This window comes from Protopterus annectens, chromosome 11.part0 (genome assembly GCF_019279795.1).
Source record: "Protopterus annectens isolate FY-2018-M chromosome 11.part0, PAN1.0, whole genome shotgun sequence".
In the NCBI taxonomy this organism is placed as follows: Eukaryota; Metazoa; Chordata; order Ceratodontiformes; family Protopteridae; genus Protopterus; species Protopterus annectens.
The window spans coordinates 376757774-376777798 of record NC_056745.1 but is presented as its reverse complement, the minus strand read 5'-3'; the positions used below and the strand labels follow the sequence as shown (position 1 = coordinate 376777798).

Below are 20025 nucleotides of genomic sequence, written 5' to 3'. Positions count from 1 at the left end.
ATATATATATATATAATCTTTTGAATTGCTTAAATTAACTCTTTCATAAGATTGAGGCTGCCTAACTTTCACGCTTACCTAAAAGTGAGACATAATATATGTAGGTATCATACTTTGCACCATTATAATCTTGCCAGCTTAAAACTAATATACATCCCTATTTGCATCACATTTTTACATTCAACAGTAACTGATTTGTTTCTCTATACTAAAGATGGTTGTCTTATTTGCTTTAATTTATAGACTGCCACAATAATTGTCCAGTATCCAATGATACTGAATCATCTGTTGAAGTCATCTAAAATATCAACAAAAGAAATTGAATGTGAAGTCCCCTTTTAATTGCTGTTCAGTTGTATTCCATTAATTCTGCAAAACTGACCTTTTTTTACCTCGAGAATGAAGTGCAAAAGTCACAGAGTTAAGAATTATGAATCTTTTGGCGTATGCTGTAAATAAGTGTTTGCATATTTCTTTTCATAACCTCTGTGTCAGATATATAAAACTTCTCATGGTGCCTTCTTTTTGCTGCTGTATGTAATGACATCCTCCCTTTTCTGTTTGACTCATGCTGCTCCTTCTGTTACTTTCCCACTTCTGAACTTGTAGAGTCACCTAGGTTTGCATTCAGTATGTGGTTAGTCGTCATTACTTCATAAAATGAGTGTATGGTGATGCTTTAGTTTGGCCGTTGTTTCCTCAGCATTAATAAAAGTTAATAGTCCTTCCATAGAGGACGCCTTTAGTCTTTCTGAGATAGTCAACCTATGCTATATTTGGTCTCAAAAACCCATTAATAACATACACATACAGCAGTCTATGCTGAAGAGTTGCTTCTAAGTAATAATGACCCATATATTCTGATCTCCTACAGCATTTTTTTTTTGCTTGGCTGCAGTAATTCATGTAAATAAATAAAGTATATTGTTTGTCTTGAAATAAAATATATTGTTTACCTTGACACCTACTCTTTCTCTACTATTGCAGATTGCATCCATATAAGTCTGTTTCCCATATGACCTGTCTGCAGTTACAGACTGAACTTTCTGTGAGGATTTTCTGCACGAGTTTCCCATTGGCTAATCTCAGTTTAATGTATCTGTACAGGCCTGGATCCATCCTTGTTTCATGCTTTTAGTGGGCTTTTTTAACAGCTCCCCTGTTGTAAATCGTTGCTGAGGAAGTCTCTCATTTTTTGTTAACCCTAGTTTATATGCATATGGGATGCTGCTCTGATCGTGTAATTTGTGCCACCTTATTGCATGCAGTTGCTTCATTCTAATAATTTCATTCAAGTTATTTTTATATTCTGTTTTAATTTGAATTTAATTCCTTGGTTAAGTTGATGGATGATATCTGAGGATTGCATGTCCTCTGTTTCCGAGTAGGTTCTTGGTGGTTTATTCCTACATGTAAAAGATGTGCTGATTGTTGCGTGTGTTGAATTATAAAACTTTTATTACATATATATTTTATTTTTTTAAGAGGTTTGTACTTGCGTTTCTGAGTGTGTCCTTGGAGTCAATATGAGCATAGAGAACTGAAACAAGTAAATATTTCTGCAAGTAAAGTGAATATAGATGATTTTGTTTCTGATTTGTAACTGCTCTTGAGTTAAAGAAATCAGTATTTTGGTAACCGTTTACAAATGGGATGTAGTTTCAAGCAATACAACTTTCCTCAGTTTTGTTCCATTATGTTTAAATATATTTTTCAGTTTTCTTACTTTTCTTTTCTAAGCAGTCCTGCTGAAAATGTGTCCAAAAGATTTATCCACAAAGGGTAGAGATTAGTGTAGCATTTCTCCAAAAAACATCTACATCGTAATTGTACTGTATCATTAGAATTCTTTACTTGGCAACATTTTTAATGGTAAAACTGTATGGTGGTTTTAATTACCTCAAAACAAATTATGTTGTATATTGAATTCTTTGTTGTCAGGTCTTTGAAATGTACTTACTGTCAACAGTGGAAAGTGAAATCCTTCTTTTAATTTACAGTTGAACACCTCTACTCTGTATAATTTTCCCCTCTACTCCTTCTTTACCTATTATTACAAGTTTAGGTTCCTGTGTTTTTTCTTCCCTTTGATTACTTTGCTTTCATATTGGGTGCTTTTTTTTCTAACAATGTTTAAATGTGCATGAGTGGGGTTTGAAGTACAATACAGTGCTACATTTTTACCTGCTTGGAATACTTGATGTTCCTCGTTTTACACTGCTGCAGTCATTACACTTGGGTTATCCTTCCGTCAGGCGGTCCCTCAGTCGGCCCGAGTTCCAAAGTCTTGGTCCGGTTCTTCACTCTTTCTTGCCGCGTGGTGCCCGAAGCAAAATCAGTTTGCAAGTGCCGGTCGGCCAACTCCTGAGATTTTCATTTCCGAATCCAGAACTGAAGTCTTCTACAAAGCTAAGTGCCCTGTTGGGGAAACTTTTTCTTGCCTCAGACCGATGTCAATAAACGTTAATAACTGTATTTCTTGTGGGAAGCAAATACCTCATAAGGATTTCCATTCTTATTGTATCCCATGCCTAGGCCCAGACCACGACGTCACAGGTTGCCAGTTTTGTGCTAGGTTTAACAAGCGCACTATTAAACGTCAGTTTGATTTTGCCCGACATTATTTTGGCAGAAAATTAAATTATACCATGCCGTCGGAACTACAGACGACCGGATTACACAAAAAGCGCAAAGACAAGGACAGGCATCCGAGGCCCAAAACTGATGACGAAGCCTCTTCTAGGCCAGTCGCTGGTTCTCCGGTTTTCAGCGAGGCACCTTCGCAGCCCCTGACGACCGCTTCTTTAGAACCTCAGCCCGCCTCTGACTCCCATGTGGAGATGGCTGGGCCTTCAGACGCCCCAGATTTACAGCCTACCAAAACTAACTCTTCAGAGGGATCCGGAGTAGCTGAACAAACCCGTAGCTTCAGAGGATGTTTTCAGACCTACTCAGTTAACCATTAAATCTTCTGCTAAGTCTAAAACTCCTTTAAAAACAAATTCAACATTCACCAGGACAGGCCTCCATGCCTAAGAAACAAATGCTCAAAATGGCCGAAGACTTAATCACCCTGATGAGGGGGTCCCATTCCCCTCCTGATAAAAGGCCTAGACAGGATGCAGACTATGACTCATCCGAACAGGTATCCATCTCTTCAGATTCATCTTCAGACCTAGGATACTCTTTACCCCCTTATGAGGATTCTGATGCTGAGGAATCAATTCCTTCAGCCTCTCCGCCAGAGGACTACTCCTTTGGGGAAACCTTGCATACCATGAGGGAGCATTTCCATTGGGAGGGCCAGGATTATTCAGAATCCAAGAAAAGGCTCAGAGATTTCCTTTTATTACCTCAACACAGACCCTTTGCTATTCCGCCAGTGTTAGATATTGTGGATGAAGTGTATACTGAATCCAGTTTAAATCCTGATTCTTTACCTCCTGCATCAGTTAAGCCTGATAGATACTACAGAGTCCCTGACTCTCACAAATTTCTTTATAAAAGCCCTGCTGCTGATCCTGAAACTATTTCTCAGGGCCCCAAAAGGGTAAAGGCCTCCTCAGCAAAGAATCCAGTCCCCTCTGACAGAGATTCCAGAGCATTAGACAGATGGGGGAAGAAAGTATATACATCTGCAACTTTAGCTATGAGGGCCTTAAATTGTCATTTTTACATGCTAAAATTTCGGCAATATTTGATGTCTCAGTTGAAACAAAAACTGCTTCCAATCTCAGATCCTTCTAATTATAAAGAAATGCAGGATTTATTGCATGCAGCTGAACAAGGGGAAAACATACTTTGCATTGTGGTTTTGATTCATTAGAGGCCTCCTGTAGAGCAGCAGTTACAGGATCTGTCATTAGAAGACATGCTTGATTAAAAGAACAGACGTTACCAGATCATGTTAAAGCAAAATTATTGGATGCACCTTTGCAGCAGGATATTTTATTTAGAGTTAAGGCAGAAGAGGTATTAAAGAAAATGGAGGATAAGGGAAAAGCTATGCAAACGGTGAAGGATTTCTTACAGGTTCAGCCTCCTCGATTTAGCAGAAATTGGCCAACAAAGAATTGGTCCTTTCCAGTTACAGACAGACCTCAAAGGGGCAGATACAGACGTCCAAGAGGCAGAGGTCAACCACAAGGTCCTTACAGGCCTCGACAATGGGGAGCATCAACCCAGAAAGAAGGGGAAGACAGGCCTCAACCTTAAAAAAAACAGCCCCAATGACTTCCCATTACAGCCGCCAAACAGTTCTGTTTTGGCAGCTCTCTTGGGAGGAAAACTGGCACTTTTCTGTCACAATTGGCATATGATCACCAAAGACAAATGGGTTCTCAACATTGTATCTCAAGGTTACAGGTTCCACTTTCACACTCTGCCAAGGCTAAAAGGAAAGAATCTGCCACCAAATCAATGGGCAGAGGCTCAAAGACAAATTACAGCACTCATGGACATGAGAGCTATTCAAAAGGTACCAACACAGGAGCAAGGACAAGGTTTTTACTCAAGACTCTTTCTGGTTCCCAAAAAGGATAAAGCCTTGAGGCCCATTCTGGATCTTTCTTCTCTAAACACTTACCTGGATGTTCTAAAATTTAAAATGTTGACACTACAGCATCTTCTTTCCATGCTGGGCAAGAAGGCTTGGCTCGTAACTTTGGACCTCAAGGAGGCATACCTGCATGTCCCTATCGGACAAAACTGCAGAAGATACCTCAGATTCATAGCTGGTTCAATGCACTACCAATTCTCTGCACTGCCCTTTAGCTTATCTACTGCGCCCAGAGTCTTCACAAAGTGCCTGGCACCAGTAATAGCATTTTGCAGACAGAAAGGAATTCAAATTTATCCGTACCTGGATGACTGCCTGATTCAAGCAGAGAGCAAGGACATTCTTCTAAAACATCTGGCGCGTTTGTAAAAACGTTATTAAGTTGCGTAGGGTACACAATAAACGAAAAGAAGTCAAAACTAGTGCCCTCACAAGAGATAATATTCCTGGATGCCAGCTTGAATACAATGGCCCAGATGGCTTATCTCACACCAGACAAGCAAGGACATCTGACTCAATATTTTCAATTTATGGCAACAAAGGCCCAAGTCCCTGCAAGAAAAATTCTGCAGGCCTTGGGTTACATGGCATCTTGCATACTACTAATTCCATATGCCAGACTGCATATGAGGAAACTACAGTGGTACCTAAAGAGTGTCTGGTCTCAACACTGTCAAAGTTTGGAAACAGTAATACCACTAATTACTTGCCTTCAACAGGAGTTTTGATGGTGGGCTCAAGCTTGTCACCTCAACAAGGGACAGCCTTTCACTCAACCCACAGCCAGGCAAACACTGACAACAGATGCATCGGATTACGCCTGGGGAGAACACATGGCAGGAAAATGTATTCAGGGCAAGTGGTCCACAGAACAAAGGCATCTTCACATCAATCAAAAAAAGATGCTAGCTGTGCAAAATGCCCTTATAGCTTTCAAGGACCTTTTGCATCCAGGACAACTACTACTAAAGACAGACAACACCACAGTTATGTGGTACATAAACAAGCAAGGGGGCACTCATTTGTATCCCCTCTGCAGACAAGCCATGACCTTGTGGAACACAGCTCTAACCTATCAAGTTCATCTGCAAGCACAATTCCTGCCAGGAGAGAAAAACACACTGGCAGACGACTTAAGCAGAAACCTCATGGATCTGCACGAGTGGAAAATACATCCACAAATATTCCGAATGATAACACAAAAATGTTGGAGCCCGGACATAGATCTGTTTGCATCCCCAATGAACTGCCAGCTACAGAAATTCTGCGTAAGGACGTACCACCCACAAGCATGGAAAGTGGATGCCCTCTCATTCAGCTGGAGAAACCTACAGGTATATGCTTTCCCACCACTAACTCTCCTTCCAAAGGTACTCGTAAAAGCCAGGAAAGAAAAGCCAAACATGATCCTGATTGCCCCAGACTGGCCACGCCAGCACTGGTACCCGATCTTAAAGAACTTAGCACAAGGGCCACCCTGGATTTTGCCTCAAATCCCACATCTGACTCAGCACAACAATCAGATACTTCACATCCAGCTAAAGACTTTAAACCTGGCTGCATGGCAGATTCGTTAGTCAAGCAAGCAATGCCTCTCTCCAAAGCTGTTATGGATGTCATTCTGAAGGCCAGAAGGCCTAGCACCAGGAAAGCATATTTGGATAAATGGAAGAGATTCTGTGCCTGGAATCAGGCTCACAGCCTTGACCCTCTTGTCCCAAATATTCCTCAGATACTACAATATTTAACTGAGATGCTGGACAAAGGCCTCTCCTTCTCATCCATCAAGATCCACGCCTCTGCCATCTCTGCTCATTACAACACGGACCCACCTATTTTTTCTAATCCTTTGCTAAAACAATACCTCAGAGGGGCTAAAAACATAAGACCGCCCCGTAGAGCACCAACTTCAACTTGGGACCTCACCTCCATGTTGGAAAAATTAACTTTACCTCCTTTTGTGCCAGCTAACTCAGCACATTTAAAATATCTCTCTTGGAAAACTGCTCTGCTCCTGGCAATAACCTCAGCACAAAGAGTTTCAGAATTACAGTCACTAATGGCAGTGGAAACTTTCATCATTTTCCACCAAGACAGGGTGTCTTTAAGAACAAACCCTACTTTTATGCCAAAGGTGGTATCAAGTGTGGCTCTAAACCAAACTATTAATTTGCCAACTTTTTATCCAAACCCACAGAATAAAGGGGAGAGACTTCTGCATTCCTTGGACATACACAGGCAGTTACGCTTCTACTTGGACAAAACCAAAGCTTTCAGGAAAACTGAGCAGTTGTTTGTAGCATATGCTGCAGGAGCACAGGGAAAAGCCATTTCAAAACAAACCATTTCAAAATGGATAGGGCACGGCATATGTTTCTGCTATACACACCATTGGAAAACTGTACCTAACAGCATTAGGTCTCATTCCACCAGGGCAACAGCCACTTCAACTGCCTACCTCAGAGGAGTACCTACCAAGGACATTTTGGAAGCAGCAACTTGGAGTTCTGTACATACCTTTACCAAGCATTACCATCTGCCTCTTTACTCTAAATCCAGAGCTGGCTTTGTCACTGCAGTGCTGCAGGGCCTTAGTCATCCCTAATGCCTTATAGAACCAGCCACCCAACCTCAGCTTTGGGATTCTACCCAAGTGTAATGACTGCAGCAGTGTAACACGAGGAACATAGTACAGTTTTGTACCTACCATAAATGTAGATGTTCGAGTGTATACACTGCTGCAGTCCAGGTTACCCTCCCTCCTACCCCTCTTTCTTGCTGGTACGTACCTAAGTCTTATACCCTTTACTACCTATGGGGAGTACTTGCTGGTAGCTGAATGTTTTTTGATTGCTTTTCATATGTATGTTTTATTAGCAATTTGCATAGCCTACCTTTTTGGGGGCACCTGACATCTGGGGCAAGAAAAACTGAAGAAATTAGCTTCGGCTGCATCTTGTATACCCCTGTCACACTGACGTCAGGGAAGAAGCGACAGCAACTGACGCTGGACCAAGACTTTGGAACTCGGGCCAGCTGATGGACCACCTGACAGCAGGATAACGCAAGTGTAATGACTGCAGCAGTGTATACACTCGAACATCTACATTTATGGTAGGTACAAAACTGTACTTTTAATGCAGTGATACAAAAATGTTACTGCAGATATCTGAAGTTACTGAGGTGCTCTAACTGTAGTCTGGAGTGTAGTGATACATTTTGTTAGCAGTAGTTACCTAACGGGAGCAGCCAAAAGAAGAAGTTATTTATACCCTAATCCTGCAGGACAGTGCTGAAATATTAATAAATACAATTAGAGTAAAACAAATGTGACCTAATGTACATCTTTGCTCTCTTCCCAGCCCTCTTGTTGTAGGCTCAGTAATAAGCTACAATGGGAAACAGCATGAGCCATGTGTCTTTTTGTATACAAAATAGTAGTTTTAGAACTATTAACTCCCTGTGTTTGATGTTTAAATAAAATATATTTAATGCAGTTCAACTGATGTGCATTTAAAGTCAGTCTTACTTGTGCAAGGATGCATTATCTGAAACTCAGAGAGACCAAACCTTTGAAACTAAATTGTTTAAAATGGAAGCATTCCATCTTTCCTTATTCTGTAGATTAACAGAAGGAGAAATAGCATTCAGAAGTTTAGCATCCCACATCTGTAGGGTAGCAGTGAAGAAAACGTTGTTCAGAAGTTTGTGCCAACTGTCGTGAAAGGTGCTTCGCAAAAAAGATGTAAGGTTTCTGGCAAATGCCCAGGCTTTGTTTATCCCCTTTAATTGTATATCCATTCTGTGTCAAAGTATGGCTGAATTTATGTATTAAAATGTTGCCTTCCCACAGCTGCTGGAGAGGAGTAATGGGATAAAGCTATGATTATGCCCAGGCAACCTGGGTTTGATGCCTTTGGGTTCCTCACTGACCCTGGTACAAATTTGGTTATTGGGCTGGGTTGGTGGTTTTTGCTCTGAGAGTGTTGATGGAGAAGTACAGAGAAGGTAAGAAGTAGTTGCACTGTGCCTTTGTGGACTTGGAGAAAGCATATGACAGGGTGCCTAGAGAGGAGTTGTGGTATTGTATGAGGAAGTCGGGAGTGTCAGAGAAGTATGTAAGAGTGGTACAGGATATGTACAAGGGTAGTGTGACATTGGTGAGGTCTGCGGTGGGAGTGACGGATGCATTTATATTACATCGAGGATCAGCTCTGAGCCCTTTCTTATTTGCAGTGGTGATGGACAGGTTGACAGACGAGATCAGACAGGAGTCCCTGTGGACTTCGATGTTTTTAGATGACATTGTGATCTGTAGTGAGAGTTTGAAACAAGTGGAGGAGACCCTGGAGACGTGGAGATTTGCTCTAGAGAGAAGAGGAATGAAGGTCAGCAGGACTAAGACTATATGTGTGTGAATGAGAGGGAGGATAGAGGAATGGTGATGATGCAGGGAGTAGAGGTGGCGAAGGTGGATGAGTTTAAGTACTTAGGATCAACAGTTCAGAGTAATGGTGAATGTGGAAGAAAGGTAAAGAAGAGAGTACAGGCAGGATGGAGTGGCTGAAGAAGAGTGTCAGGAGTGATTTGTGACAGATGAGTACCAGTAAGAGTGAAAGTGGAAGGTCTACAAGAGGGTAGTGAGACCTCCATGTTATATGGGTTGGATAAAATGGCATTGACAAAAAGGCAGGAGTCAGAGCTGGACGTGGCAGAGTTAAAGATGTTAAGATTTGCACTGGGTGTCATGAGGGTGGACAGGATTAGGAATAAGTATATTAGAGGTTCAGCCCAGGTTGGAAGGTTTGTAGACAAAGCCAGAGAGGCAAGATTACGTTGGTTTGGACGTGTGCTGAGGAGGGATGCAGAGTATATTGGGAAAAAGATGCTAAGGGTGAAGCTGCCAGGTAACAGGAAAAGAGGAAGGCCTAAGATAAGATTTATGGATGTGGTGAGAGAGGACATGCAGGTGGTTGGTGTAACAAAGCAAGATGCAGAGGACAGGAAGAAATGGAAACAGATGATCCACTGTGGCGACCCCTAACGGGAGCAACCAAAAGAAGAGTAAGGGCTGGGTTGGTGGTGGTGGGGTGAACTGGAGTGCCGGTAGACCCAGCGTAGGACCTCAGGCATTGGGATGGCTGTCAGAATGACAATAAGGGAGGAGAGGAAAAACAATATAAATGAAAAAGAAAAGAAAAAAAGATTTTGTCTTTCCATAGAAGAAGAGGGCAAGAATATTAGCTGGTAGTAACATGACAATTAAAAATATGAAAGCTAAAAATATAAGCTGGCAATTAACCACATTGGTATGAAAGTCTAAATTACCAATATTTGCTGTATCCTTCCATTTGAAAGGAACAAATCAGTGCATTTTTCGTACTTTGGTATCCACTGCCCTCAGTCCTCATGAGTTTTTTTTTCCTTGGGGCCCAGTTTGTTTCCTGACCATATTCCTTTTGAATAGAAAGAAGAGAGCTTAATAGCTGGGTGTCTAAGCCATGTTCCCCTCTGCTTCATCAGGACTAAGCTTAAAAGTTTATTTCCAGATAAGGCAAACTGGTTGAAGCTTCAGCTCAGTATAAGCAACAGCAAACCAGTATGGGCGCATTTGCCCTTACCTTTATATAGTAACTCCATGGTCACTCAACCATGGAGAAAAAGTAAGAGCCATAACACTTGGAATCACTGCTGGCACACAAGTAGAATCTGTACTGGGAACAATTTGCTGTGGATAAAGCAGCTAGGGAGTTCCAGATTAGAAGTAAAAGTTGCCAATTTGAAACTCGTCTATTTTGGATGTAATGAAATGTAGGGAAGCTGTCTGAGCCATCATGTTAGTTTTAGTGAGGGGGCTTTGGCTTTGATCCTCAACCCAATAACATGCAACGTGTTAGGATAGCAAGCACACAGAATGTTGTTCTGTATGCATTCTTTATGATCAGTTGCTTGTAATCCTTGTGTGTTTAGTCATCCTCAGTTGTGCCCACTTCTCTGTCAGTGGCATGTATTCTGCACAAAGATCTGCAGTCCTTCTGACAGAGGAAAGCAAGACATCGATTGTGAGTATTACTGAATATATAGCCTCACTAAAATACTCCAAAAAAGTGTTGTTGGTCTTTTTGTACATAGTTTGTTTCACTTAACGAGTAGGGAGTTAACAGTGGAAGCCAGTACCCCTTACAAACAGTTTTACTTATGTTGTTTTTTTTTTTTCATAGCTGGTAATTTTGAAGGGGTTTACTCAATATGACTACGCATCTTCAGATAAACTTCATAACTGTCAGCAGGCCTCCAGCTGTTTAGTTATTCCATTCTTTTCTAGTCTTCAGTCCTACAGATAATTAATAAAAACTGGGTAACTGGTGGATAACCCAAGCCAAGAGGTCAGTCATAAAAGATGTAGCATTTAGTACATTAGCTGTGTATATGTGTTGACAATTTCTTTTAACAGATAGGAAGCATAATTAGCAAATCAGAATGTCCACAGTACAGTTTCATTAAAAACAACATTTGTTTGTGGTACAGAGTTGTTTGTAAGGAGAAAGCTTTCTCAGATTAGAAGTTCTAACACTAATCAGGAGTATATACAAGGTCTACCAGCTCTGCTGTTTTAATGAAATAGTTTGTATCCCTTAGGTCAACAGAAACAATGCAAAACTCTGGAATAATGTTGGACATGCTTTGGAGAATGAGCAGAAGTATGAGCAGGCTTTAAGTTATTTCATCCAAGCTACGAAGGTTCAGCCAGGTAAAGTTTTATTTCTTGAACTGTGTACTGGGAGCCATCCTTAAATTACTTAATGTTTGTATTTATGAAAGTTGCTACTCAGTCACAGGTTACTGCTGAATGCCTTTATATGCTTGCACACAGCTTCAAGTATTTGTGTCTCATTTTAGCATACCAAGATCTAAAATAGTGATAAAAAAGGATGGCATGACAGTGGTTACACCACCATTTTGTTCTTTTTTTTATCCAGTTATGCATTTTGTATCTTTTGGGGAAACAGATGAACTGCAGAATTACCGAGACATTAAAAATTTTATAGCTTTGAACATCTTGTGGAGCTTATTCAGGAAGTTGGTCAGGTGTGTGAGTAAAGTGGAAAGTGCAAGTAAATTTGGAATAAGCAAACAAACTTCATACATGAAATTTAAATCAGCAGTGTGGAGTTTCTGTTCCCACTGCATTATGTTCAGGGTGTCCAGAAGTGTCCCATGCTAGTTGCTGTTTTTCTAGCTCCTAAGATTGGTTCATTACATTAAAACAGAGGCTGAAATTCATGAACTCTTCTAACATAGTGTAACTTAGTTTGTAGAATGGCATAAATTGCTGTTTGCCTTACAGATACATTGTCTGTGGGTAGTATATGCCAGTGCCAAGCTCTGGTGGCAAAAGAGGTATGCAGATAATCCTGTCTAAGTTTCTGTATGTTTGGAAGTGAATAGAAAGTAAAGTGCTGGAGCAAGATGTGTGCTAAAATATCTCTATGCAAGAATGACCCATCTAATAATGTGAATAGAAGATAACCGGTGGGGCCCATCTGGTGGGGAGGTATGGTGGCAGGCAATGTCATGCATTTCGCAGCAAGACATAGCACTTGACACATTGCTATGCCCATTGTAGCAGGATAGTGTTTGCTTAGACATGACTTGCTGTATAATGTCCCTGAGCTACCCTGGCATTGTATAAGTGAGTCAACTGATTTGCACAGGCTTTCATCTTGTGAAGATAAGCAGTTTAACATTATGCTAGATGTTTTTGCTTCATCTAAGTGTACAGATGGTGGAAGGTTTGTACTATATGTGACTCTGTGCCTTGAATGGATTTTCATTAGGGTGGCGATCAGCAAACAGTATTGACAGTGCCAGTCATGGGACTGCATTAGGATCACTACAATGTACTTTTGTTTGAGGAAGAGTGTATGTATCTGAGCTGGTTTTGTCTGGGCGACAGAACACAGGGAAGGGTGGAGCTGTAATTTGGTTATATGTGCTTGGAGTGGGATTACAGTGAGTTTGAGGCTATATAACAGTAAGTACTGGTTTAGGACACAAGTAGAGTTGAAGGATCATCAAAAACGTGTTTTTGTTCAGGGGTGGAGTTGCTGTGGGTTGGACATTGTAATTCAGCTTTGTATTGGGATTGTGATGTGAAAGGCACAGGCTGTGTTGGGTATAGATGGCTCTGATGCAACTTTCTATGCTTGTGTAAACACTGCAGTTGGGTAGGTGTTAAAGTACATATGTTTATTAAGGGATAGGTGTGCATTAGAATGAGGAGGAGTAATCGAATTGTATCTGTGCTGGGGCTGGGACAGTGAATACTTGTGAGGCTATGATGAAGGTTGGGACTACAGTGAATAGAGATCATTATATATGCTTAGGAGAGGACATGCATTTGGTCAGTAGGTCTCCATTTAATGTTTGAGCTGGGTCTGGGATATGAACATAGTAGTAGCTGGGTGATTCTAATTAAACTATATGTTTGCCACGAAGGGGACTGCAGTAGGTTTAGTGGGTCTAACTATGTAATGCATCAAGGACAGGACTATGGCATATGCTGGGTGGTGTGTGTTATGGATGAGGAGTAGTGATATTTGAACCTGTACTTGGCTCTAGGACGTGGTTGAAAAGGGAACCAATTGGCTGTAAATGCACATGCTGGGGTACAGTTTTGTCTTGGGGGAATGGCTGTACATTTTATATGTTTCAAGTGTTAGTGTGCAGTTGGAGGAAAGGATTGTAGAGTAAGCTTTGGGATAGGTGTGCAGTGCGGAACAGGGAGATAAAAGGCATGTGCTGCTTAGGGAATTTGCACACTAGGGATATGTATATTAAATTAATGCTTGGAATGGTGGTGCAGTGGGAGGTAGACATAAATAATATTGGTTTGTGCTTGGGATGGGTGTGCATTTGGAGAGGTGCACACTGTGTACCCAGTGGTTTCCTGCATACTCTGGATAACAAAGTTGTCTGGGCTTGTTATACAGCCTTAATATGAACTGTAATACTGTATATAAAACAAATGTATTTTTTATTCAGAGTGAACTAGACCAAACAGATCAATTTCTATCTTGGGCACACACCTGCTGCATACTGTTCTATGCTTTATGGATCCTATCCAGAATCATTTTTTATTTTCATGTGTAACTCATCCTAGGTGTTAGGAACTGTATTTTATACTTTTGGGTAGCTGATTTACAAACCAAGCCCCATTCGGACTGAATTCCAAAGCAAACGGCACTCCAGAGTGGAAAGTGCCTTTTTTACCTCAGCATTTTGTATCCTAGGTTCATAAGTAAAAAATACCAAGCTGTCAGTCTACAGACTATTACAAATGTAACCAATAACAAGAGATCAGAATCAAACCCTGTACCTTGCATCTATGAGGTAAAGACCTTAACTCAACTCCCTTTCCCTCCTTTTTTATCAGAAATAGGTTCATAGGTAAATAGTAGGCAATAATTCTGCAGACTGTTATGTGCTTAGCCAAAAAAAAAAAAACAGTGATCAAAGGTGAGAATTGAGTTCCATATGTTGCTTCTGTGAGATAAACCCCTTAACCATTATGCCCACCTCCAGATTATTTAAACAGTGACATATTCAGACATCAGTCATATATACATACAAGTTTCTGTAGATCTCCTCAGCCTTGATTTGTGTTTGAATCAGTTTCCACAATATTGATCTAGGCTATTGTTTTAGGTTGAATATATGTTTAATGATTAACATGTTTTTCTTGTGATGCAATGTAGCAGTGGTATAACATAGATCCCTGTTGCAGTTATCTTCAGCCTGAGTGGTTAGACTTGTAGGTTCATAGGTTTATACTAGGCTAACAACCACCACGGTCTTTACAAGCCTAACTATGCTCCCACCCCAGTTTTGTCCCAGAGTTCCTTGGACACCTATATGGTTGGGTACGTTAGTAAAGATGTAGCTAAGGGTTATGTGGGGGTATATTAGTTGGGGATTAATTTACTTAGTCATTTTCTGTCCGTCAGAGACATGGGGGCCAGACTTACCTATAGGCCTCAGCTCACAGGCCAGGCCCCAAGTGGCTTCCTGCAGGCCTCATCTCATAGGCCCTGCCATGTGGCTACCTGCAGGTCTCAGTTTCCAGTCCTTGTCATGTGGCTAACTGCAGGCCCCAGTTCCCAGACTCTGCCATGTGGCTAATTGCAGGTCTCATTTCCTAGGCCCTGCCTTGTGGCTAACTGCAGGCCTCAGCCCCCAGGCCCTGCCATGTGACTAACTGTTTTCAAGATAAATTTTAGTGATTTACTGATATAATGTATTATGATCTCCTTGTGTGGCAGATAGTTTTCTTTGGTTACATTAACATTTGCTTGTTGGTAAAATGAGATAAGTTTGTGCTATTTTTAGTGAATTTATCATTCTCCCTACCTTCTTTATTGTTTTTGCACTTAGCCCAATGTCCTGTTGAATGCCTGTGTAGCTTTTCATTCCTTCATGCATTCTGATAGTCCATTGCATGGATCTACAATCTTTTCAGTGAAATAGATATTTAGAGAGTAGTTAGCCTCTGAAAGTGTATTATATACTCCCTCCTTCCCTGTCTATCCTTTCTGTTCAGTATATCCTCTCTGTATTTCCCTGTCCTAATTCTTTGCCACCAGTATCACTCCCCCCCCCCCAATTTGGTTTCAAAATAGAAGAGCTCTTGCTGCTCCAGCCTGTCATCATATCCTCTTCACATTCATTCTGTGGACCTGTATAGTAACATTCCTCTGGATTTCTTTTAGCAATTTGGTCTTCATTTCCTTGTATGGTCACCAGAATTTGTATAGGTTGTGTTTGGACATGGGCCCCACAAATTTGAAAAAAAATATCTCTCTTCTGCAGTCAATGCTCCAGTATTCTGTTTGTAACTGGCAATACCCTGTCACTTATCTGGTGGTAGTCCAGTTCAGGTGTGGTCAGCATCCTTTCATACTGTCTTTCCATTTCTTCTACTAACCTCAGCTGTTTAGCTGAAACTTCATACCATGGTTATGGCCAGTTTGCAATACCCTCCATTTGTTTGTATTGAACTTCATCTGTCTTCTCCCCATTTGTTCAGCCTTCCTGAAATTTTCCCTAGATTCTCTTTACCATCCTGCAGTGCTTCACCTGTTTTGTGTCATCAGCAAAAAAGTGATCCTTTTCTGTTTTCCCTCAGATATACCTTAGGCAAACAAAGTGAACGGAACCAGATTCAGGACAGAACTGTGAGGTACTCCACTAATCACTTACCTTATTCATGAATTTGTCCATTTCACCTCAACTGTCTTTACTACCGTTCAGCCATGAAACTGTCCATTTCCGCAGACTTGGTTCTTCCTCGAGCCCTAGTTTTCATGTCAGCCTCGTGGGTGGTACTGAATCATAAAGACGTTGCTGAAGCTTTGGAATACATTGTTAGTACTCCATTGTCAGTTTCCCTATTAATCCAGTGATAAAGCTTAATTGGGAGTGACTGGCACCTCCTCCTGGCCATGAACCAGTGCTGGCTACTGTCCTGGAGATTATCCTCAAGAAATGCTACCAGCCTCCCTCCTGGGATTCTTTTAATGACTTTCTCTGTCACTGTTAGGCTTACAGACCTTTAGTTCCCCAGATTATTTTTTGCCACCCCAATCAGGGTTACTACACTTGCTGTTTTGTAGTCTTCTAGCACTTCTGCCCTAGTCAGTAATCTGTTGAAGATCTGTTTTGTGGGTTTGTCAAGACATTAGTTAGATTTTTGAGGACTTTGAGGCAAGACCATCTTATCCTTGATTTTTTTTGGCCCTATTAAAGTCAACTAGTTCCCTCATGATCTTGTGACTCTTCATTCAGGTGTCTCCACACTTCACATTCTGCTGTGCCTCCCTTTCAGAATGACACTCTTTCCTTCCTTTCTTTTATGAAAGTCAGAGTATCCATCCATTACCGTTTTGTCTCATTCTTTCGTCAGTGAACTTATGACCTGATGTTGTCAATTTTTTATTCTATCCTCAACTCTTGGGTTCAGATCCAATCCTCGTTTCTGACTCTGCCATTACTAAAGCTTGTGGTAACCCAAAAGCTCCTAAGCTTCTCCCTTACCCATAATGCACCAACCCCTAACATACCCCAGATGTCATTTGTTGCTTTTCACGAAAGGACATGGTTACCATAGCTCTTGAGGTTTATTGCAAAACTTTTCAGATAAGTTAGATTTTTTTCCATTTAAACCTTTGTATCTATCATTCCCTTACCCTTGTACATTGGTATAACTCTAAATACCATAGTTCTCCTTTTTCCTATACCCGTTGGTGTAATTTCATTACCATTCTTCCCTTTTTCTTGACCAAAAAAATCTTTTATAGCTGTGTTTTTTTCTCTTTTTTTTTTGTCTGATTTGTCGATCTGGACAAAAACTAATACTATCAAAAACCACTACATAACCCCAACTCCAACACAAAAACGTTTTGGAATAGTATCAACAAACTCTTGCATCCAGGCAACCCTTCTACCCCCAGATCCTGTCCTAACAGCTTACCAACAGGCACTGCCTCCTTTCTTAATTCCTTCGACTCTAGAAAAAAGTTAACTAAACCTGACAACACCACCCTCTCCCCTTCTCTCTACCAATTCCACCCCCTTTTGTCTTAAACCTAACCCTACTGCATACATCAAATATGTTCTTGCCAGACTGAAAATCTGCTTCCCCCTCTGCTGACAACTTAACTCCTCTATTCCTTAAACTTGCTGCTAACTCTATTGCACATCCAGTCTACATATTAGTAAACGGGTCAACTCAAGAGAACACAGTCCCTGACATCTGGAAAAAATCCTGTGTCATAGCCCTCCACAAAGGTGGCAGTTCAGCTGAACAACCAACTACAGACCTGTTGCCATACTATCCCCTTATCCAAACTTCTAGAAAAGTGTGTTTCTAACCAGCTTCTCAAACACATCGTACAAGACAACCTGTTAACTCCCACCCAGCACGGTTTCCATCCTCACCACAGCACCTCTACACCTCTCATTTTATTTACACAGAATATCACCAAAGCACAGGACAATAACAAAGTAGTCTCATGCGTCTTCCATGACCTATCTAAAGCCTTTGACACCGTTTCCCATACCCTACTGCTCTCAAAACTTTCTTCCCTTAACCTGTCCTCTCCTACTATACTGTGGTTCTCCAGTTACCTCTCCAACAGATTTCAATCTGTTAAATGGCTTTCCGCCTCCTCCTTCCTCCCAATCCAAAGAGGTGTCTCTCAAGGGTAATTCCTACAAATAACATACACACTTCCTATCCAAACTCCTTATTAATACAATATGCAGACAACTCCACTATTATCTTGTGCTCTGATAATCTTCCCCACCTCTTTGCCCTTACTCACGGCCCCTCCTTTTAGTCGAAAAATGGCTGACCAATAATCAACTACTTCTCAATCCTAAAAAAACCTTTACTCCTCCTCCCCAAATCACTACAGCAGCACAAAAATACCTTCACAGCATCTTCTCTTAATAATACATTTATCTCTGTTGAACCACAGACTAAACTTCTGGGTGTAATCATAGATGACCAACTAAAGTCGGCCATACATATTCAGCAAGCTGTCAAAAAGACATAAAAATATCTCACTATTAAGGCCAAACATTCTCTAGTACAGACTTTCCTTCTCCCACTACCTTATTGCAGCCTCTATTCTCACCAATATTCAGTCCAGTCTGTTAGTTAAACCTGAAACCACCTACAACAAAATAGCCAGATTTGCTGCCAACCTTTCCTGTCGCTCTCACCAATAAACCTACAATGGCTTGAGATCCGTAACCAACTCCTTCTTCCCCACCTCCACCTCACACATGGTCTTAAATCAATCCTCCCACTGTCCTGCCCTCACAGACCTCATTACTCCCTACTCTCCTTAGCGTACCTTACGCAGCACAGACCTACACCTCTTAGGCATCTACAAACCCAATAAAAATATTGGCAAACTTTTATACAGCCACTCCTTCGCCAATGCCTGGAACAAAGTTCCCCTTTCTCTAAGAACAAACGGCAACTTCCTTAACTTCAAAAAACTTCTAAAGGACTTATTTACTAATTCCTGGACCTATCCTTGTCCCACTCCCACCTAAACTACTCCCTCTACTCTTCCACTCTCAGCTCTCACACTTTACCACAACTACTTGTTTACGGTTTTTATGATAATCTACCAACCTTGAATTTCTCTCCGATGGTAATTGTTAGATGCTGTTTAAACCCTCAGTATTACACTTGTATTCTAACAAGCTCATTTATAAGTTGTATTCGGTTTCTCCTGTGTATGTACACTTGTATGTTAGTATTGTATGATGATTTGTTTTTGTTTATCTGTAGCGTTTCTCCTTGGGTCTCCATTAAAAAAGGGCTTTGCAGCCCCGTCGGGCTAGTCCAGTTAACAAATGTCAAATAAATAGAACAAATAAATAATAAAGGGCCCTTCTGGCTTCAAAAAATGTTAAATTTCTGGGTACAAGTTGCCTGTTTTGGATGCTCCCAATCCCTCTGTCTATTGCTTAGGTCCACAGCACCTTCAGGAAGACTATTCCGTCAGCCACAATTTTAGTATTAGTGAATAGGAAAAATTAATATTGAAAGTTTCATTGCCGCTTTCTTTCAGAGAAGCTATTACAGGGGCTCAGTCCCCCAAACTGAAGTCCAAGGGCACTAAATCTCCAGCTCCTTTTACTTCCTTGCTCTGTCTTCTGAGCTTTTCAGCAAGAGGACTAAGTCAGATTCGAGGAGGTCTCAAACGTCTTCACCCTCGGATCCAAACAGAGAGGTCATCTGATTCTACATCTTTGGATCTGACTAAAACTGTCAGATCCAACTACTTTGACTCGAATAGTCTTACCTAGGACCCGATATTCCCCATTGGTTGAGCCTCTACCTTCTAGGCTGCCTTCCCTTGTTCTACAAAGGTGCCATACGAAGTCATCTTCCCTGGTATCATCATCATCTCGTTTATCCAGGAGTTTGACTGAAGAAGGCGAGGAATGGATGATGCGGAAGTTTCTCTCGGAAGAGATCCAGATGGATGTTATCGGCTCCTACCATTTTGGGTGAGGAAGCCCAGCCATCGACCACTCCACCACCTCAGACTCCTCTGATTCCTTTGGTTGCTTCAGAGTTCATGGATCTGGGTCTTCCGGGGTCAGTCAGGCTTGGATCTGAGGATGGCATTATCATCGGATTCAAAGCTGCCTTTGAGTGTCCTGGCTCTGACATCTTCGGATCCGGAGGACTGTCAGAGCTGAAGCCTCCCTATCAGATCCAAAACCTTGGAGGCTACTCCAAAGGTTTCAGAGCCATCTTTGGGTCTTGTTGCTTCAGATAGCTCGGCTCCGACTTCCTCATCAGGGAGATTGCTTTTGGAGCGGGAGGAGACGAGACAATAGTCTAGAAGCTTGTCTTCAAGGTCTTCTCTCTTTCCAAGGTG

The 20025-nt window shown here is 41.3% G+C and overlaps 1 protein-coding gene across 1 annotated transcript in view; it reads left to right on the top strand.

The window, feature by feature from the left end:
• Window positions 1-20025, top strand: part of TMTC3 (transmembrane O-mannosyltransferase targeting cadherins 3) — a gene marked incomplete in the record, with an annotated part of 998858 nt that overhangs the window by 763586 nt on the left and 215247 nt on the right. The window contains 1 exon segment of the mRNA XM_044087864.1: window positions 11198-11309. Coding sequence (XP_043943799.1) covers window positions 11198-11309 — 112 coding nt within the window.